Here is a 21,750-nt window from a genome sequence, read left to right as displayed (position 1 = left end):
TTTGCAATTATGCAAATACGACCAAGGTTTGACGCTTATATGAGTCATGTTGTCTTTTACACATGCTTCATCTTGCCTTGCGGATTTCTTAGACTTTTCTACACACGTGAATGGATCCTTTAGATTTCTTCTTTGACCTACAACAAATTGTTTACACTTGTAGATGATTGCTATCACATCGGGAGACCAAGTTGGGCATCGTCCTTAGATTTGTGGCTTCACCAATCTGCTCAATCATACTCAGGGACCACTGCCTTTGAAAGATCCAAGCGATTTGTTTGAAAAGTTGGGTGCGGGGGTCACAACTTCTGAATATGTTGCCATGGAGCCGTATCACCACAATGTGCTGCCAATGACCATCTAGGGAAGAATATAAGGCTTTGAACAAAGAGGATGGTTATAATTTGTTTAGGAAGAAATGACTGTTAAGTCTGATCCTATTCTCATCCTCAGCATAGACTGTGAAGACTCATCAATGGGAGTTTGTATTGAGTTGAAGCTGAAGAATACAAGAAAATTCAAATGAAATAATTCTGTGGAAAGGAAACGATGATTATATTGTTCTTGCAGTTTTGTAGTCATTTCAGGCATGCCTGAGAAAGCTACTCTTGGATTTATGTTACTTTCAGGGCTATATTTGTGCTATTGTTCTAGCGCTGGAGTAAATTTGAGACTGTTAGTAATTTGTGTTTGACTTCCCCAATTTAACAAGCTTTATCTTCCACAGCTTAGGAAACATATACTCCATTTAATATGATTCTGTTACTGCAACAAACAGTCTCTACTTCATCATTTCTGAATCTTCTATAGTGTCTCCTTCAGAGTTTTATTCATGGCAGAGATATATGTCTGTCACAGTCTTTGTATTAGTTTGTTTCTTCATCAGACTTCAAAATTAATACTGCCAAGGTAATTTTGCCAAAATATGTGTTGTTGCATATAGATGTTGATGTTCAATATCATCTCTATCACCTGATTATATGATTGTTATTTATTTCTATTAAACACAATCCTTTGACCACCTTCATTATTTTCTTGACATGGTGTTTGGGACTCTAAAATTTGCCAGAATTTTAGAGTTCCATCACACCGTATGCAAAAACGGCTAGCATAACGGTGCAAAACCCCAAACTCTCATCCAAAAAACTGGGAAAATATTCATACCCGACCAACCAAGCAGAACCAACAAACAAAAACGAAGGGGAACACTAGTTCTTAGCCTCCAAACAAATAGCTACCAAAAACAAAAGTAGAAACTGAGCTGAAACAAGAAAACGGGAGAGACCTACTTGATAGCCAAAAGGGCTAAAACAGAAAACAGCCAGGTGAAATAACTAATCCACAGATATAACCGAAAATGACGGCAAAGTAAGGTCTCCTCGAGCTGGATCCAATGAGTCCATCCTCGCGAAGGTCCCACACCCATAGCTTCCACAATGAACAAAAAACCAATCCTTCAGAAAAAGCTCTCAATTTTCCAAATTACAAAAGTGAGAAGTGAGGAATTAAATTCTTGTTTCAATACTTATTCACTTTTCGAGTGAATAATTGATTAGGGCAAATAGCTAGTTGGACTAGCTAGACTCTGAATCGACCCAAATGAAAACAGGCTATTTCTAGTAATAGGAATTCATCTATGGCAAGGCTGCTAGAAATTAAATTCAATAAAATTTAAAGCCCGAAAACCCAAAATCACAGAAATTTCCTTAACAACTATCGCGACAATGCGAAACTCTAAATGCACAGACAAGTTCACTAGTCTAACCACATAATGCAAATGAGTCCGAATTTAACAAATCACCGAAAGGTTTAATTAAACAATTAACATAAGGATACGTCGACCATATAGAGACGACATTGGTAAAATATGAATAGCTAAATCACTAACTCCATGTGCCAATGCCAGGGATATAAATCCTGCACACTAAAACACACGATCAAGTGCAATTGCATATAATAACATAGCTGAAGCAATAAATGCATTTAAATATCCAATTTAACCATTTATTCAATTATACTGATATAATCTATTTACATCACTCACGTTCGCATAAAACATAATGAAGCAAGAATGAAGTAAATATCCATAGCATAAAATCCATCACATAACATAATCAGAGATATGTCCAAAATACCAGATAACCAGATATCATCATAGACCTACTGTCATCTCAAGATGGCATCAACATGCAAATATGATAAACTGAACAGCATAGCAGTATAGCATCTATGATACCAAAATCAAAGTATAACATCCGACCCTCAAGTCATTTCAAATGAAACATAATAAGAGTATCAAGTATCTCTCGAATCAAAATAAAACAAAGTACATAATGCAAACACGGGAGGCACTACAGTTTTCTTTTCCCTATCCTTTCCTACTAGTGCTTGCACTGAACTGGGTTTTATTTGTAAATTTTCATTTATTTAATTAATAAAATTCAGGCCTAGGCTATATATATATATATATATATATATATATATAAAATGCATTGTTGTTTTTTCTAAATATCAATTATTTTATATATATTATACCTTTTTACTTTGTTTTATGTATTTATCTCATTGTATCCTAAAAAAATTAATATATATTGAAATTTGAATGGTACATTGTATTGTGTGTAACCTCTCCCCTCTCCATCTCTCTCCCACCACTTTTAGTCTTCCTCAGTCTGCAACAATCTAATTACCTACTCCTTCATAACTCTTAACATCCTAATGATGGATCATAGAGAGTGATCTGAGACTTTGATGCCAAAAAACACAAACACAATCAAATCCTGAAACAACAGCAAGAAACAGTATGGATTGTGGAAAATTGATATCCTTAATCAGTTTTTATTTTTGTTGTTTGTGATTTATAATTTGTGTTAGCTTTCACTCTCAGTTTCTGCAGTATTATGTTAATCTTTAGCAAACATTACAGTTATTGTAGCTTATTATTTGCAGTTGATATTTGTTGGTTGTATGGCACCTACTTATAAATGAACGAGATCTTCACACTTAGTAACCACATGAACTTGTTTAAACCTCCAAGTAGCATCTTCCAGAGTGGATTGTGCCAATGCAAACTATTTGATATATTTTAAGAAGAATTTTCAGAGAGTCATCCTAAGTTTTTGTTGCTAAAATATGTTCAGTACCATGTTCCTCAAATTTTCACTATTACAGGTGTTTGTTCCTGGTATTCTGGCCTGTAGTGCACATGTTGAGAAGGGTGATACCGTGGCAGTTTCTGTTGCTGTAGAATGTCAAGATCCTATTGTTGGGTGGGCAGTTAATATTACACGTGGGACTATACTTCAAGGAGAAGAGGGAGGTATAACATTTTCTTATGTTATTTCAAAACTGTTCACAAACAAATTCATGAAATAAAGTGCTGGATATTTTTAGTAATTTATTTTTCTGCCTTCTGAGCTTATTTTTTGGGGTGCTTTCTGTTAGGAGAATTCTTTGTTCACCGATCAAGATGTTTTTTGAAGGGTCAAAATAGCCTGCCATTGTCATTGAAGAAGATTGTATCTGCTATCTCAAGAGCCATTTGTGAAAATCTTTTGTATTAACTTTCGATTTCATGTGAAATTATTGAGCTATATATATCAAAGTTAAAGAGATAAGTTATGGTAAGTTTTTGAAGGGCTCGTGAAGTTTCCCTGCCTAGATAGACATATTTAGTTGTTGCAAGTGCAAGCAATTTCAATTCTTCTGTTTATGCAATTGTATGTGTTCTATTTACAAGCCCCTTCTTCCCACATTGAATGGTTGGCATATTTTATGTCACAGTTTCTCATTCTTTGACCACCTGCCTCTGTTTCTGGAATTTGTTCCTATGCTTATCTTAAATGGCATCTGTCTATTTTTTTATTCTATAATGAGAGGAAATTGCTATAATTTTCGTGGCAGTAAATTTTTCATAAAGATGGATAAATATAGGAAGAACCAACCTATATGGGATGGAAATAGGATATGAAATCCCTCAATGCAATGTCTATTTTTGGCATGATTAATATAACTATTTCAGCTATCCTCTATGAAACCTGGGAAAACTTCTCATTTGCACATTTGCCCTATAGGGCAAGGAACGAGAAGTACTTATGATATCACCCACTCTAGGACAATGAAAAATGTTTATCCTCCAAGTTTAATAGAAATCATTGTTCCACTAAATTGGCAAAATGTGGAATCCTAACCATAAGAAGTCAAATTTTCTGTGCATTCCTTTTGACTTGTGTCTTTTGATCCAAAGTAGAATAAAATCACCATTTTTGAAACCCTTTAATGAGCCTGTCTATCAAAAATAACTTTTACTGACTCCCAATGACAAGTGATCCTATCAACCTTTTTTGCTTTATCTTTCTCAAATTTGGTTAAGTCCATTATCCTTTTCATGATAGGAACTTTGAATTCTTTATCCTCAACTGCAATAGCTAGCTGGAATTGTGGTATCTCCTAAGTGATTGGCAATATGTTTTCTACTTCATGCATAATACTAAACAGTGACTTGCCAATGGGTATCTTGGGAGTAATCCTGTCTGGTCACAAAGCATCATATAATTATTAAATCAAGTGCATTCATTGGTGTCTACTACTTTTCAACTTATTGTCAAGTATCTTCTAATTAGAAGATTCAACTCACCTGTTACCTTGAAGGTGATGATCTGATTAGCATGATAGGGTCATTCCATCTTCCAAACAAAATTTTAAGATTTCTTTGGAAGAAAAACTGTAAGCATTATTTGGCACAGTTTTACAAGGCACTGCAAAGTGTGAAAGAATATTATGTTTTAGGAAATCACACAGCACCTTTGAAGTAGTTTGCTTAGTAGGAATAGCCTCAACCCTCTTTGTAAAATATTTTGTAGCAATAAGAATTTATACATGTCCTTTTTCCAAGCTCAGGTTGAAAGACCTTATAAAATCTAACCCCGATTGTTGAAAATAGGTTTCAAGAATAATAATGGGTTGAGTGGAATAGCTGGCACCTTAAGTTTTCCAACTAATTATTGAGAAACCTGAAATTTTTGCACCTACTCATGTGCATTACAAAACATTGTTGGCTAATAATACTGTGCCCTTAATATCTTGAAAGTTTTACTTCGTAACGTAAAAGGGCCAGAACAGGCTTTATCTTTAAAGTTTAAAACCCTCCAATAACTCCAATTATTATTTTTTGCTCACAAACCTCAAGAATGTATTATCAAGACTTTGTTTGTACAACTAATCTTTCCGTAGTACATAATTGAAAGCTCTCAACTTCAACACCCATCTTTATTGCTTATTCGTAAGACTTGGACAATCTTTGAATTTCAAGTAATAGGCTATATCTGAGTATCATTCATTTATAGAATTGATAAATCTTAGTTTTCTTAATCTCCATCTCAGTTATAAGTTGACATAATTCTTTCTTACATATGGACTTTGTAAGCCTGATTTTAAAATCATATTCTTGAATCTTTATAATCAAGTTACCCGGTTTGGAACCAATATCTTGTTGATTAAATAATTTTCACCAACGAATTCGACATTTAAATTGTAATGTGAAATTCAGATAAGATAAGATAAGATAATAATATTAATGTCCAACAAAAAAAACCACGTGGGTTAATGGGACTGAGTATACAAACAAAAGAGCGGACCAAAGCAGGAGCACCAAATGGTGTTTGAGAAGAAACAAATCAAGACACGAAACTAGAAAAAGCAAGGTAAGGACTAAGAATCCTTCCTTGGTACAAAGAAATGAGCCACAAAAGGGTATAACCGTAGACAATCCAAAGTGTTAGATTGTCGTTGAGAACCGCTAGAGGAGTATCACTGCCTAGAAAGACTGGTGCAACGTTTGACCGATCTGGAGTGAGTGATATTGGATGGCCTTTTCGCACCTCGTAGTGGAGACAAGGGGGAGAAAAAGGCGGTGATGAGCTGGTCTAAGATATGACCCTAAGGTATGAGTGATTGTAGGGAATGCTTACACAGCTAGGTGGCCTTCCGTAGGTAAAGTGCAAGACATCGCTGGTCAATATAGTTGAAGAACGCTGAAAGAGAAAAACAATCTCTGAATAAGCAGCAAAATCTCCCTCTGATCTCATAGTAGATAGCGCAGCAAAATATAAAGTGAGTCTTAGTCTCAACCTCCGCCAAAGCACACAGTCTACAAATCCGGTCCTCTCTATTCATATGGTGATCAGTCTGGACCCGAAAACGGTGGGAGCTAACTCTGAAGAAACCTAAAGAGAATTTTAGGGCGTGACTCCATTGCCGATAAAGATAAGTGGGGAACAATAGTACCATTCTAAATCTCAAGAAAATGCTCAGCGTAAAAGGCCATCTTCGGACGTGATCCACTAGGAGGATTATGCCAGGTAGCGATAATGTATTGTCTATAGATATCCTGTTTGACATACCCATTCAACTCCCGTCGTGAGGAAAGGAGGTGAGTAGGAGCATCCAACAAGAACTGGTAAGTAGGAAGACGTTTAATCTCAATCCCGATCGAACTCAACGGAGAGTTGGCCTAGGCATACCAACAACGAGATCTAGTGCTAGTGTTGGATCTCATAACCACAACTGAAGAACAAAATGCCAGATGAGAGTATCTGTGTCGATTGACATTTGAATCCGTATAGCCTTGAAGCCGATGGAGAAACCAGATCAAGTAAAAAATGGCCGCAAGTTTGAAAGGATGAACTCCAAACTCGGCCAAGACAATGCTGCAGGGGGTGAGTTTGTGACATCTAATGATACACTGTAAAAGCAACGTCTGAACACGCTCTATAGAGGCCCAACTTGAAACAAGAAGAGGTCCCCAAACCACTAAGGCATAGAGAACGGTCGGTCGAACCAAGGAGTCCAAGAGGGACAGCTTGGACGAAATGTCCTAAAAATGATGTTTGAAGCACTATCTTTCGGAGCCCATGCCCTTACTAACTCTGGATTGAATAGCTAGTCTCAAGTTGAAGTGGGGTCCCAAAAAATTCACCCCAAGATGCATGTAAGAAGAAGAAATTTCAACCTCCTGCCCCTGAAAGAAGAAATGAAGATGAGAGATCTTTAAACAGTTAAAGATCATAACATGAGTCTTTAGTCAAATTGACCATAAGTGGACGTTGATCACAAGAAGAAGCCAAATGATCAAGGAGTCTCTGTAAACTGTCGAGAGAATAGGCCAAGAGAACAACATCATCTGCAAAAAGGAGAATGGAGATCAAAACTTGATGCAAATAGCACCTGTCACCAAGTTGCGAGGTGTTCACAAGGAAATTTTCGAGCTCGTCAATATACAACCCGAATAGGGTGGGAGAAAGAAGGCAACCTTGCTTCACCCCAATAGTGCTCTGAATTGGAACAAAAAAGCCCTCTAGAGTCCTGAATCTACCAATCACCTTCTCATATAGTCTCATACTAGCAGTCAACAACATATCTAAGATCCCAATCTCGCTAAGTCTTTGAAATAAGGCCATCCTAGGAACAGAATCAAAAGCCTTGCGACAGTCCACAAAACAATAGTAGACTTTCTTAGAGCGGTGCCTAGCCTTCACAATAATAGCTCATAGTGTGAAGATATGATCCATAGTCTAATAGGTCACTCAAAAATCGTCCTGACCTTTTGCTCTACATCCTCTCCTATCAAGCTCTCTAGATAACATAGTGCTCAGAGCACTGGCATAAAGTTTGGCAAATGTATGCCCGATCATGATGGTCCTATAGTTACCTAGGTTGGAAGCAAGCCTAGACTTATGAATAGGGTAAATCACATGTCACGACAAGGACTCAGGAAACTCAGTGTAGACCACTCTATTAAAGAGTGTAGGAAGATAGGATCCAAGGATCGAAGCACCAAGTTTGAAAAGTTTTGCTTGAAAACCTTCCTCGTTCGCCGCTCTACTGCATCTCATGGATCTAATGGCCTCATAAATACCGGAGGGGGTGAACAAATGCAGTAAGGAGGTGGAGTGGAATGAAGAGGTGGCTGCCCTGGAATGGCATAAAGTGTAATGGTGTGGGAGGTTAGAGAGTGAAAGTCGAGGATGGAGGGCGAGGGAGAGGGGACATCGAGGGAAAAGCATACACCAGAAGTTTTGGGGATTTTGAATAAGCGTGGAGCAAAGGGATCTGCACTGAGAAGAGGCAAAAGAATGTTTCCTGTGGCAAAGAAAACGGGGATAAGAGAAATGCATGTGGGTAAAGGCAGGAGAATGAGTCTCAAAAGCAAAGCGAACAGAGCGATGGAAAGCTTTACAATCAACATCAAACCATTGATTCATAGGACATGTATCTCCCTTGGGATAGTGGAAGTGAGTAGGGGTGTAGGCAGTATCAGACGGGATGCGGGAGGGCTGGGGAGAAGGCGACAAATGGGGTGAAATGCGGATAGCAATGCTAAGAAGAGCATGGTCAACAAAAGGGAGACGAGAAATTGTGAAATTGTGAATGGAGGGAATGAAGGAAGAAGAGGTGATGACATAGTCCACAACACTCGCACTGCCACAATGGGGCCAATAAGTGAAGAGGTCAGAACTAGGGAAGAAGGATAGACCGTTCAGAATCAACAAACCAAACCATAAGACTCATAGAGCTGGAGGAGGTGGCAACTGTAGCAAGAGAATGACCCAAGAGCATCATCTGAGGTATGTTGAAGTTCCATACTAGTCGGATCTATCTCAGAAGTGTAGATTGAATCAGAGCCACGGTCATGTATAGGAGTTTGAAGATTCCTGGTTCGTACGTTGAAGTCTCCCAAAATAATGATGTCACCCAAAACTGCAAACTATGAGATGCTCTCCTAAAGGTCACCAAATGGATCCCCATCCTTGGCCTCATGAATGGCATATGGAGAAGAGGTCGGTGGAAAGTAACATAATGCAAGAAATATGTCCCTTTCTCGGTGATTTCGACGACCAATACAGACCCACATGAATCTGGCAAAGGCGTAAGAGTGAACCACTGATGTGGACCTGAAAATATCATCTCTAATCAAACAAGCAACACCTTCGGACCCACGGACCCCACCAGAAGTACAAACCTCCTCTCTACAAAGTGACAACCACTGGTATCCAAGGTACCTTGGAAGAGGGCGCATGGGACTCTCGCGAGTCTCCGTAATAGCCAAAATATCAGCGGACCCCATGGCATCGTGAAAGAGACTAGGCAATGACCATAAAGAGCCATTACCATTCCAACAATTGACAAGAAGAGATGGAGTGGAGGGCTTCCTCTTGTTAGACTACTGTCGAAACTGTTATGCAGTTTTGGAGGTCGGCCTTGCTTCCCAACCACTAGGAAGCGAATCACGATCAACTGCTCTAAGATTTCAAATAACAACCTATTTTCCAGCTGCCTAGTATCTGCCATAATTCCCCTAGCATGTTTTAGCTCTGTAACCTATGCCTTTGTGAGATCTTCATCAAGATAAATTTTAGAGGGGAGAGAAAACAACTTTCTCTTCACTCTAAGAGCACGAAGCCTGTCAGAAAAAGAGAAAAACCTAATGAAAATGGCATCTCTCGAACCAAACCAACACTTATCTAAAGTAATATGGGAGATACCGAGCTGGTCAGAGAGGAAAGAGTGTCCAGCAACAAGGGGGTCGGAAGAGGGTGAGAGACCATGAACACGTAAGTTGAGCTCATGTGCACATCGCACGCACTCATCATCAATCTTGCCTTGGACAATCTTGTCTAAGCTTAGCTAGGGTGCAGTTTTATCTGTGTTGATATAGAGAGAGGCCCATGATTTCACCTTCTGTTTAGTTTCAGCAATCAGAGAAGAGTGTATTGTGGCCATTTCAGTTTGTTGTTCCTTGATTTTTTCCAGCCCATCCAATTGTTCAATAATGGATTCTAAATTGGATTTTAAGCCTGCTCTTTTAGAGATGAAGGTATCGGAAAAGTGTTTGATATGCAAAGTGTTCAGTTTTGTAGGTTGTTTGAGCTTTGAAATTTCTTCTGTCAATGCAACAAACCTGTTCTCTAAGCAAAGTGTTGTTAGTCTCCAGCTTATTCACACGATCACATAACCTCTAGTAGGTTAGAGGTTGATTCTGTGGCAAACAGCTATCACTTGTGGTCATATTACAATAATCGATTGACCCACCACTTGGAGACTATGTGTATGTATTAGACCAAGCACAAACAAATGCTCGTATGCCCTAGATGAAATAGAGAGCCCACACACTAGCAAATTGGAGCAGTAATGAGCAGTCAATGTGACCCGATAACAACATGCAAGCATGACAGAGCTAGGTCGAAGCAAGGTGGAATAAGAGATGATCATGCAAGCAGAGACTTAGGGTTGAGCACGATATTAGAACCCTGCCACCGGAACAAAAGAGAGAGACCCAAGAAAGCACACAAAGGATCGTGAACGAGAAGACAAAAGATAGATAAAGGATGAAACCTGCGAAAATAACATGAGCCAGAACAAACACAGTGATCTTCGGAAATAGAACCAGCTGCAACAATTTTTTGAGACCGATGACGTGCACTAGCAAGAGAGACCTCCATTGTTGTCGAGGAGAAGAGACTGGATGAGCACAGGTGGTGAAAGTCAGGGTTGAGCCGCGGGAGGACATATCACGGGAGAGTAGAGGGAGAGAAGAATGAAAATGGAATTATTGGCACCGTATGGCTTTTGAATAGAAGAAGCAAGGAGGATCTCAACAAAAGGCCAACGTAGCAAAGCACATTGAGGACCAAAACAAAATAGGAATGTCTACCACCTAGGATAAAAAACTTGAAGATCCTGATTACTGTTATGGTTACCACAATGCAGGAATGTTTTTCTAATATATGAATATCAGATTTTATGATCCTTGGAATTGTTACTCTTGGAAAAAATTGGAGATTTCTGTAAAAAATAGTTGATACAGTATGCTTTGAAGCATAAGAACAGGGCATAAAATTCTTGTCAAAATTTAGATGTACCAACATTGTGGCATTACTGATAGCTTTTCAATTTATATAAAATTCTTTTCCTCTCTTCAATCCATTTTAAAACTGTGGTTTTCTTCATCATTGCAAATATGTCGTTTGTTGGTTCTGAATAATTATTTACAAACTTGTGCTTGAAATTGGCTTTGCCAAAAGAAAATTTATATAGGTTTTACTTATTAGTAGAGATAAATTTTGGATGACATCAACCAGATTAGGGTCAATATTCATCCTTTCCTTCATAAATATGTGACCTAGTAATTATCCTCCAGTTATTGCAAAATGGACTTCTTCGGATTCAAGGAAATACCTTGAAAACTGCAACTTTCAAATACACTCACTAGATGCTGAAAATGATCATTATCTCTTTGAGATGATTGTAAGATTACCCAAATACACCACAATTATTTTGTTCTTCAATTCACCAAAAGCTAAATCCATTGCTTGTTGAATGGTAGCACCTATGTTGATAAGTCTAAATATCATTTTTTAGTAAGTAAAAGTATCTCAGGGAGTATGAGTGCTATCTTATATTGATCTTGAGCTGCAATTGCACTTCGATTTTATCCATAATATCCATCAAGAAATGACAAGGGAATTATGATGCACAGGGCATAATCATCCTTAAGTAAAGCTTGATTCTATTCTGGAAATCCATGTGAATCCTGATTTCCCGTCTTTTTGCAACAAGAAGTATGTTAAACATCCATGTAGAATTGTGTATGGGGAGTATACTCCTTGTTAATGGCTTTTGAATTTTTGCATATACTCGTATTTGCGAATAATAATAATATTGCTTTTGTTTGAATGGTTTGACCTCTTGATTGAGACAACTTGTATGAGACAACTCCTTTGGATTTGAAGATTTACAAACCTTCGTAGGAGCAGGTAAACACACCTTTGTATTATTGAAAATGTGTTAAGGAACTTTTTATTTCTTTAGGAGAACAACACTTTGCCAAATTAACCATCTTGGTTTTTTAGTATTACTGATTTTTGATTTGATTGTATTCAACTAATATCTTTAATTCATAACTAATTTGTTCTTTGAGTATTTTCTTACCCCTAGACAATTTATCTTATCTTATCTTACCTTTAATTTGAATCATTCCAGACTTGCACTACCTTCAACTTCACTTTCTTGCTGAATTTCTATCATTCCTTCAAAGAGTAAATTACTTAACCGATCAGAATTGATAGAGAAATTAACAATACAAAGATTGATAAGTAGGAGATATTTTCTGTATACTTGTTATGGAAAATATCTACTACTTATCAATTGATGAGCTTAAGGGGCTTTCTAATGAATGGTTCATAAGGCACAACACTTGGTGAAGGTTTTACAAACAAGGTTGCAAGCAAGTGGGTTTAACCATGGAAGAAACTCCAGGGGCTAAGTGTGCTCATGCTGGAGTAGTACTGGGATGTGTGACCTCCTAGGAAGTCCTGGTGCTTCACCTCTATGAGCATCATCTAGATCCAATGAGTGCTAAGTGTTTCATTCATTCTCATGAGAGATGGGTTTGTACGAACCACTACTCGTGAAACACGGGTCAACGAGTTTGACTCAAAAACTACACTCTTTAATCTTGATAGCAATGTCACAAGTTGCCTTGCTGTGGAAAATATCTCCTACTTATCAATTGATAAGCTTATGGGGCTTTCTAATGAATGGTTCATAAGGCACAACACTTGGTGAAGGTTTTGCAAATGGGGTTGCACATAGAGTGGGTTTAACCATGGAGAAAACACCATAGCTAAGTACGCTCATGCTGGACTACTACTGGGTTGGGTTACCTCCCTAGAAGTCTTGGTCCTTCACCTCTGTAAGCATCATCTAGATCCAATGGGTGCTGAGTGTTCTATTCATTCTCATGAGAGATGGATTTGTGTGAACCACTACTCAAAAAACATGGGTCGATGAGTTTGACTCACTACATTGTTGAATCTAGATAGCAATATCACAATTCGGAAATTATCATTAATAACTTGCGATTTCTCTTAATTGTCTAGTATTGCTGGTTGATAGATTAATTTGATTGTGAATGCACAAACAAAAGAGGTCAACAGAAGAAGAGCGTCTTCTAAAATATTCTTTGTAGGTAGAATGTCTTCAATAACAAAAGCTTCCAACCATGACCCCTCATGGCTTGTTATTGTTTGACAATCAATTTAGCATCTTCTTTGACTTTAAACAATTTAATCTTAACGTCATGAGGATTTCTAAGGCCTAAATAAAGCGCTTCATGCTCTATAGTCTTCTTGGTGCAATCAAATTGCAGATGGTAAGTAACAAGTTACAACTTACTTTTAGGTGATATTAATAGTACTTCTTTAGAACTTATCGTAGAGCAACTACCATCAAATTTAGTGGTCAATAAGCCCTATTTTACTCCTTGATTTGATTCAAAATTAATTATAGCTTCCCCATCAACCACTTCGTCAACCTCACTTCTTCAACCATCATCATATAAGTACCAAATACCAATTCTTGATATAAAATTTTGGCATTATGATCTTGTGACTAGTAACTGTTAAATGATTTTTTTTTGTTTTTCTTCAACTTGATTTTTCCACACTTGATATGAGTGGTTGCTTACGACCAATGCCACTAGATTTTTTGCTTAGATTCTTTAAAAAATTGTGGCTTAGCAACATTCCATAATTTGCTAGAATATCCACTACCAATATACTTATCATAATCCACTTATTTAGTTATGCAATAAGAGCCTCTTGAGCATCTTTCAATTGACCAACCATCATTCTGATTCATAACTGATTTTGATTGAATGACATATTTCCACAAGTATTTGTACAATATAATTCCAAAGCATGCATTAATTGGAGTGGCATGACATTATTGGAAGTTGTTGACTCACTGATACAATTACTTAATTTATAGTTACAAATATATAATGATATATAGAATTGCTTGGATTTTCTTTTGTTAACACTGAAAGTTCGGGAAGAATTGGTTGTGTAGGAGCAATATGTTTTCTTAGATACTTAACCATCATATCAGGTTGATTAGGCTGGTCTCGGAAATATTTAGGCTTTTGTTTTCATTTGTTAGTCCATAATGTCAAAATTAGCTCAAGCCAAATCTAAAGTGATTGATACTGGCTTGACAATCTCCTGTTCAACAACATTGGAATTGGAAGCTGAAGAAGCTTTCGTAACTTTTAGTAACCTTTGATTCTCTCTTGTCAAGTGCTGCACATGAGTTAAAATTATTGGTGTGGACAGCAATATTTCCTATCCAGTTTCTCCCTTTGTAGTTTATACAAGGCACATTATCTAACTAGTTCCTATTCACGCATGTTCACATGTTCACTTAGCAAGTTAGGAATCTTTCTAGAAGTCTCAAGTAGACATGTAAAGTTATCTTCTATTATCTTGTCATATGACACAGGACTAAGACGCTTCTAATCATCCTACTTAATCCTATCTCTCAACCTTGACTATATAAGCAAGACATGAATGAATGAGTGAAAGATATTAATAAATTCTGTGAGGCTGAAGCAGCATATGGGACCCCTAAAATAGCATGCACTCCAGACTAGGGTACCAAAACTTTAGGCCATTTGAAACTTCTTTATGTCTGCTCTTTGACAATTAATTTTCATCACTAAGTTTGCTGTCTTGTCTAGGCCACTATATGTACATTTTCATCTTTGATCAATAGATCATATTCGTTTTGTGTAACAGGAGCGCCTCAAGTGCCACCGTAGGCACTGATGCATTGAGAGTGCAAAAACTAAGATTGTTTTTAAAATGTCAAAAGTAAAACAAAAACCCTAAAACTTCAAGTGTACCTAATTCCATCCCTGTGCAACTTCATTATTCTCCAGTGCACCCTTGCTTAGCCATTTTTGCATTTTGAAAGGTAGCCAGTCTTTTGTAATATGACTTGCAGAAAAGAGATCTAATCGTCTAAGATAGGCATTTGAATGGATTATTTAGATTTTAAACAGAATTTTCAATTTTCTGATAGTTGTTTTCATTTCTTTTTAAATTTCTCTAGAAAAGGAAAAGTTTCAATATAGTTTTTGATGTTCTTTGGTGTTTGTTTTGAAATTTCATTAGTATACATTTTATTGGAGTTCAGTTTCTTAGGAAATAGGAACCGAACTTGGAGTCTGAATTTTGCATCCTTTAGTCAGTACATTGTATTTCACTTGACTTCCATCAGCATTTACTTATTCCTGAATATAGTTTGAGCTCTTTAGCTACTCATTTATTTCATTACTGTGCAGATGCTTATTATAGTGAAAGAAGTGGATATTACATTGGTAAAGGAACAGCACTAATGTCAAGAGCAGGAATTTTTAGAGAGACACAAGGACTCGCAATCAAGATGGTGGATAAGATATATAGGCATCCTCCATTCCATGGTAATTTGTTTCGCAATAGTTTTTGATGTTCTATGACTAGTACTTACATATGTTAGCTTATGTGTGTTTTCTTTGTTTTTGATAAATTTTCCATTATAGTGATTTTATTTTCATTTTAGCTGGTTTTAGCTATGAATGTAACTTTATTATTAATAGAATTTGTTTTTGGACTTTTCTTGTTTCTGTAATTCAAGAACATTCTACAAGCTGAACGAGTGTTCTTGTTTAAATATTTTTACATATTTTGAAGGTCTTTTGGTATTCTGAGAATGGTTTATAATAATATTATCACTTTAAAATGATTTGAACCATTTTCATACTTCATTATATTTTGGTCATGGTTCTTTAACAAAATTAGATGTAGCTATAACATAAGCTGTGGTTTTTTCCCCCTTTATCTCATTATCTTCCAATACCACTTATGAAGGGATTGCACTTCTTTTTCTTTTACAGCATAAGGTGCTTGTAACTTTATTTTCAATATGTTAATGTTTAGTAGATCAAAGATCTGAAACAATTTACAGTTGCCTTCCACTTGGCTTCTATAAACACAATTGAAAAAGACGTTAAAAGGCTAATGGGTGTACTACTAGACAGTTTTCATAATCGTGTCATATTCATACATACATACATGTGTATGCATTTACACCCACCTACATACATACATCCATATACTGATTGTTTGTGTGTTTGGGCCACATAATTTCTTGATTGGTCATTGATCTTTAGTTTTATGTTTTAGGTGTATGCACTGCTTCTATCACTTTCCTTTCCTTTCCTTCAATTTGTCTCTAAAATGTGGTTCAATGTTCAGGAGTGCTCAAGGGAGAAATTTTTCTTCAAAATTTGCCAAGCATAATTGCTGCTCATGTTTTGGGTGAGTATGAAAGCAATGGTTGAAACTTTGTGCAATGTTGTACCTAACTGTTTATCTAGGCAGCCATTGGAATTTGTACATCTAAAATTTATGTATAAGCTTTTGAAAAATTCTCTTGATATTCACCACATTTGTTTGGTGGTTTGATGTTAGTTCGTTTGTATTGAAAGATAAGAAAGAAAATTCCCATCGGTCTATTAAAGATGAACTTTATTCTTATAGTAAAGTTGATTTTATGTTCTCTGTTCACTTGATTGAATGCATATTAGTTTGATTGTTACATTTGACGAGCTCTCAAGAAAACACAAAAAGCTTAGCAAGCTTGTACCAAAAATGGCTATCTTTGAAGTCAAAGTGTGCCTTTCTTGTTGCATGGTAAATGAACATTATAATAATTTCCCTAAATGACAAAAGTAGGTCAAAGGGACTTGAATATGGAATAATTTAGTGATTACAACAAAGTCCACAAGTAAAATTGCAAGTAAACTCTAAAGCCATGACAAAGCTACAATTATAAGTAAAAGGCATGAACCAAAAGTGGGAGATCCTAAAGAAACCTTATAAAACAAAGCTACATGGTATTACAATAATGGATAAACATCTATTATTAGTTAATGGTAATCTATCTATAATCTATTGTAAATATTAGAATGTTTCTAATCTTTAGTTAGCTATAGTTATCTGTTAGCGTTTTTAGCTTTCTTTTAGTTATAATAGATATTTTTATTCTTTATGATCGTTTCCTAAGGAAACATCGCTTTATTCTTTTTTTATACATAAACCTCTTGGTCTTTGTTAATAACAAGCAAGTATTTTACCAATTACTTTGTAACATGGTATCAGAGCTAATACTTCAAATTCTTTCAAAAAAATTATAATTTCTTTGGAAATTATTTGCTAAGATTTTTTGAAATTATTTTTGAGATTTTTCTCTAAAGCCCGTCTAGGGTTTCCGTTTTTTTGAGAAATTCTTCAAAATCCCTAGGTTCGAGCTAGGGTTTTTTTGCAATTGCCATTCATCTTCTAGTGATTTTTTTTGCTGGCATTAGATCTGTGCCCAATCATTGCATTTTTCTACAAATAGGCCATTCTTTATGGGTTTCTTGCAGCCAGGGCTGTTTTTGCTTAAAATCCTAATTTTCTATACTGGATTCAATTTTTTTTACAGATTCTTGGTGGGTTTTCTGGGAGCTCAACTGGGCTGTCCATTTTTTCTGGGTACCTCGATTTTTGTGGCTCAATTTTTGAGCAGCAGATTTAGAAATAGACAACATATTCTTTTTGGGTTTTTTGAGCTCTCTTTTGGGTCATCCTTCAAATTTTTTGGGTCTTCCATTTTTTTTGCCTCGAAGAAAATGCCTTCATAGCTTTTCACATTTTTTGTTGAAAAACTTGCCATGGCATCTTTGACAAACATTCTACTTGAGACCAACTCAAAATTCAATGGTCGAAATTGTGGCACTTGGAAGTAGCAGATCATAGCAATTTTTGAATATCGAAATACCAATCAAATTGTTTTGGATGTTACACAGCGTCCCACTGCCCCTAGTATTGATTAGGATACATGATATCTAAATAATCAAGAGATGCTAATGCTTATCAAATTATCCATATTTGATGATTAGCTCTCTCAGATTCCTTCCAGCAAGACAGTTGTCGAAATATGGACACATCTCAAAGGTCTTCATGAGACTTCTGACAAAAGTAGAGCTTTCTTCTTGAAGAACACTTTTTTTTCTATTATCATGGATGAGTGAACCTCGCTCCAGGCTCACTTGAATAGGATTCAGGAAATCTATGATCAGTTGCTTGCCATCGGTTGCAAGATGGAGGAAGAGGACATTGTGGTTAGTACTCTTCGGAGTTTACCAAAGTCGTACGAGTATTTATATGTCCAATGGCCGTGGGAGAATACAATCAATCACCAAGGCATTGTATCTCTTCCAATAGTCATTGATCTCAAGACGTTCAACTTGTACTTCATCTATCCTCTATAATAGAAAAGAAATTAGATAATCGTCTGATCTACCTTATCAGCAAGAGAGGAAAGGTATTAAGAGAATCACAAGAAGACATTGCTAACTGTTCTTAGAAGGTACAAATTTATTCTCTAGAAAAGATCAACAAATAACATTGTATCAAAGCTTAACTAGAGAAAAATTGGAAATCAGATTTGTTCTTTGCCTTATAGAAATCAAACTCACATACAAATCAAAATGGTAAACGGAATCAAAGTAGAAGATCGATTGGAAGGGGCTGCAAACTTCTCATGGGAAATTGGAATCATAGGCTTACTTGAAGAACTCGAATTAGAGTCTTTTATAGAAAAAAACATTAAGATGCCTGAAGAAGAATTAGAAAAAACTTGGAAAAAACGGAACAATAAAGATAAGAAGATCATAATTGATGTTGTAAGGGATCACATACTTCCTTCCATAGCAAGATTGAAAACAACATATGAAGTGTTTAAAACTATAAAAGATACATTTGAAATAAACAATGCCAGTAGAATACTGACATTAAAACATCAACTCCTAAACATAAAAATAAACAAAGGAGATTCAATGACAAATTATTTCTTAAGAATCTCTGAGATAAGAGATCAACTTGCCACAATTGGAAATAATGCAGATGACGAGGAACTTACTCTAATTGCTCTAAGAGGCCTACCTATATCATGGGAACCTTTCATTCAATGTGTAAGTCGTCCCTCTCTTCCAAAGTTTAATCAACTCAAGAATGGGTGTATTCAAGAAGAATCTTGGTTAATCTCTAGAGGAATTTGCACAAATGAAAAAGGGGAGATTCAGGCCTCACATACCTACAACAAAGGGAAGAAGAGGAAATTCAAATCTAAGAGAGGAAATAATTCTCAATACCACAAAGAAAAGGATCTATCCAAAGTTCAATGCTACCGATGTGATAAATTTGATCACATCCGAAGAGATTGTCTTGAAAGAAAGAAAATTCAAGCGACCATATCAGAATCTCATGAAGTAGAAAATCCTCTATTCTGTGTAGCCTTGTCAAGTGAATCAAATGCACATAATAATATGTGGATAATAGATAGTGGAGCTTCAAGACACGTAACTGGGTTCAAAAATCAGTTTGAAACATTCAAAGAGTATTGCACAGAAGAAGTCACAATTGGAGATAATTTTACTCATCCAGTAAAAGGAATTGGGAACTACTCCTTACAACTAAAATAAGGAGAGACTCTTCTACTAAAATATGTACTATTTGTACCAGGGATAAAAAGAAACCTAATTTTCATTTTTGGCCTAATAGACCAAAGATACCGCATCTCCTTCAATGAATTTAAAGTGTTACTGTGGACTAAACACTCTAACATTAAGAACGCCATCAACATAAGATCAAGAGATGGAAGCTTGTACAAATTAAACATTAAAGCAAAATATCAAGCACTAAATCTTGCAGTCCATAATTCAAATGAACTTTGGCATAGAAGATTAGGACACCTTGGCTTTAGTGCTCTGCCTACCATAGGGAAAATCACTACAGGTATACCTAATCTCAAAACTGATCACGTTAGCATTTGTAAAAGGTGTGCTCTAGGAAAAAATAAGAAAGGATACTTTTCTTTAAGTAAACACAAGTCGAAATTTGCACTAGAACTTGTTCACATTGATTTGTGTGGACCCATGTCAACACCTTCACTCGGGGGGTTATATTATTGTGTAACCTTCATTGATGATTACTCTAAGAAATCTTGGATATACTTCCTAAAACTTAAAGAATTAAATGAATTCTTACAAAAACTCAAAGAATTTAAAGTTCTAGTGGAAAACTACACTGGAAAGAAAATAAAAACATTAAGATCAGATAATGGAGGTGAATACACATCTGACATCTTTAAAGAATTTTGTATTCCTGTTGGGATTAAGAGGGAAATTACAGTACTTTATAATCCTCAACAAAATGGGGTTGCAAAAAGGAAAAATAAAACTATTATAGAAGCAGCAAAATCCACGATTTTAATTTATGATCAAAATCTTCCTATGTCTTTTTGGGCCGAAGCAGGAAGTACAACAATTTACGTTCAAAACAGAAGCCCTCATGTAACATTAGAAAATATAACTCCTAAAGAAGCCTTCACTGGAATCAAACCAAATCTTAGTCATCTAAGAATTTTTCGTTGTCCAGTCTACATTCACATTCCCAAAGAGAAAAGGTCTAAACTTGAACCTTCTGGAAAAAAAGGAATATTTGTCGGCTATAGTGAAACAACTAAGGGATACAAAGTATATATTCTAGGACAAAAATCTGTTGAAATCAGCAGGGATGTTCAGTTTGATGAAGAAATTACTTTCAAAACATCTTTAAACAAAGAAGATGAGGAAATTGAGAATCAGAGGGAGTTCATTATAGAAGATGATTATAATACTGAGAATCAGAGTGAGAACACTATAGAAGATAATCAAACTAGAAATCTGAGGGAGAGCCTTTCCGAAGACAGAGACACACCTACAACTAATGTTGAGAATGATGAAGTTTTAAACCACAAGAAAAGACCACTTCGGGAAAGGAAATGATTGAAGAAAACAATGTGGAACTAGATGAGGTCTCTAAAGAAAATAAGAAAACAAGAAATAAAAAATACTATGTTGCCTTATTGACAGGTCTCACAAAAACAAAACCAACTAATGTAGAGGATGCCTTCAAATGCCAAGCATGGAAAGATGCAATGGTAGAGGAATATCAATCTATTCTAAAGAATGATGTTTGGGATATTGTTCCTAGACCTAAAGACAAATCAGTTGTATCTTCAAAATGGTTGTTTAAAATCAAGCACGCACCTGATGGAAGCATTGAAAAACACAAAGCAAGATTTGTTACAAGGGGTTTTTCTCAAAAGGCCGGAATTGATTATGAAGAAAACCTTCGCTCTAGTTGCATGCTATACTTCTGTAAGAACAATAATTACCATTGCTGCATCCAAAGAATCGAAAATACATCAAATGGGTGTAAAGATAGCCTTCTTGAATGGCGTCATTGAAGAAGTATATATAGAACAACCAGAAGGATTTACTACACATGATCATAAACTTTATGTATTTAAACTAAAGAAAGCTCTCTATGGGTTGAAGCAAGCTCCTAGGGCTTGGTATGAGAGAATAGAAAACTATCTTCTCAAATTGGGGTACTCTAAGAATGAAGCCGATTCAAATATATACTTCAAAATATCTAATAATGATATGTTGATACTGGTTCTTTATGTTGATGACTTATTGATAACAGGTGTAGATCATCTTATAGCCAAATGTAAATAGGATCTCATAGTTGAATTTGTTGACATGTCTAGGTCTTCTACTATATTTTTTAGGTCTAGAAGTATGACAAAAAGGAAATCACATCTTCCTAAATCAAGAAAAATACACTATAGATATATTGACTAGATTTGGGATGATGGATTGTAAGCCACTATTTACTCCAATGGAAACTAATCTTCATAAACTTAAGATTGAAGCAACAGACTCAGAACCAATAGATCCTACTCACTATTGACAAATTGTTGGCTCTCTTATGTCTTTAG

General features: G+C 36.0%; 1 protein-coding gene across 3 annotated transcripts in view; it reads left to right on the top strand.

The window, feature by feature from the left end:
* Window positions 1-21,750, top strand: part of LOC149578640 (NOL1/NOP2/sun family protein) — a 193,613-nt gene that overhangs the window by 32,076 nt on the left and 139,787 nt on the right. For 2 of the 3 annotated variants that reach the window (XM_089830592.1, XM_089830602.1), the window contains exons 4-6: window positions 3,172-3,319; window positions 15,182-15,319; window positions 16,134-16,196. In XM_089830592.1, coding sequence (XP_089686718.1) covers window positions 3,172-3,319; window positions 15,182-15,319; window positions 16,134-16,196 — 349 coding nt within the window. The remainder of the gene's footprint in view (window positions 1-3,171; window positions 3,320-15,181; window positions 15,320-16,133; window positions 16,197-21,750) is intronic. The other variant, XM_089830599.1, reaches the window with a different exon arrangement.

Source organism: Cupressus sempervirens, chromosome 1, assembly GCF_028749045.1.
Source record: "Cupressus sempervirens isolate cs-2001-9-10 chromosome 1, ASM2874904v1, whole genome shotgun sequence".
Taxonomy (NCBI): domain Eukaryota; kingdom Viridiplantae; phylum Streptophyta; class Pinopsida; order Cupressales; family Cupressaceae; genus Cupressus; species Cupressus sempervirens.
This window is presented reverse-complemented; position numbering and strand designations above follow the sequence as displayed.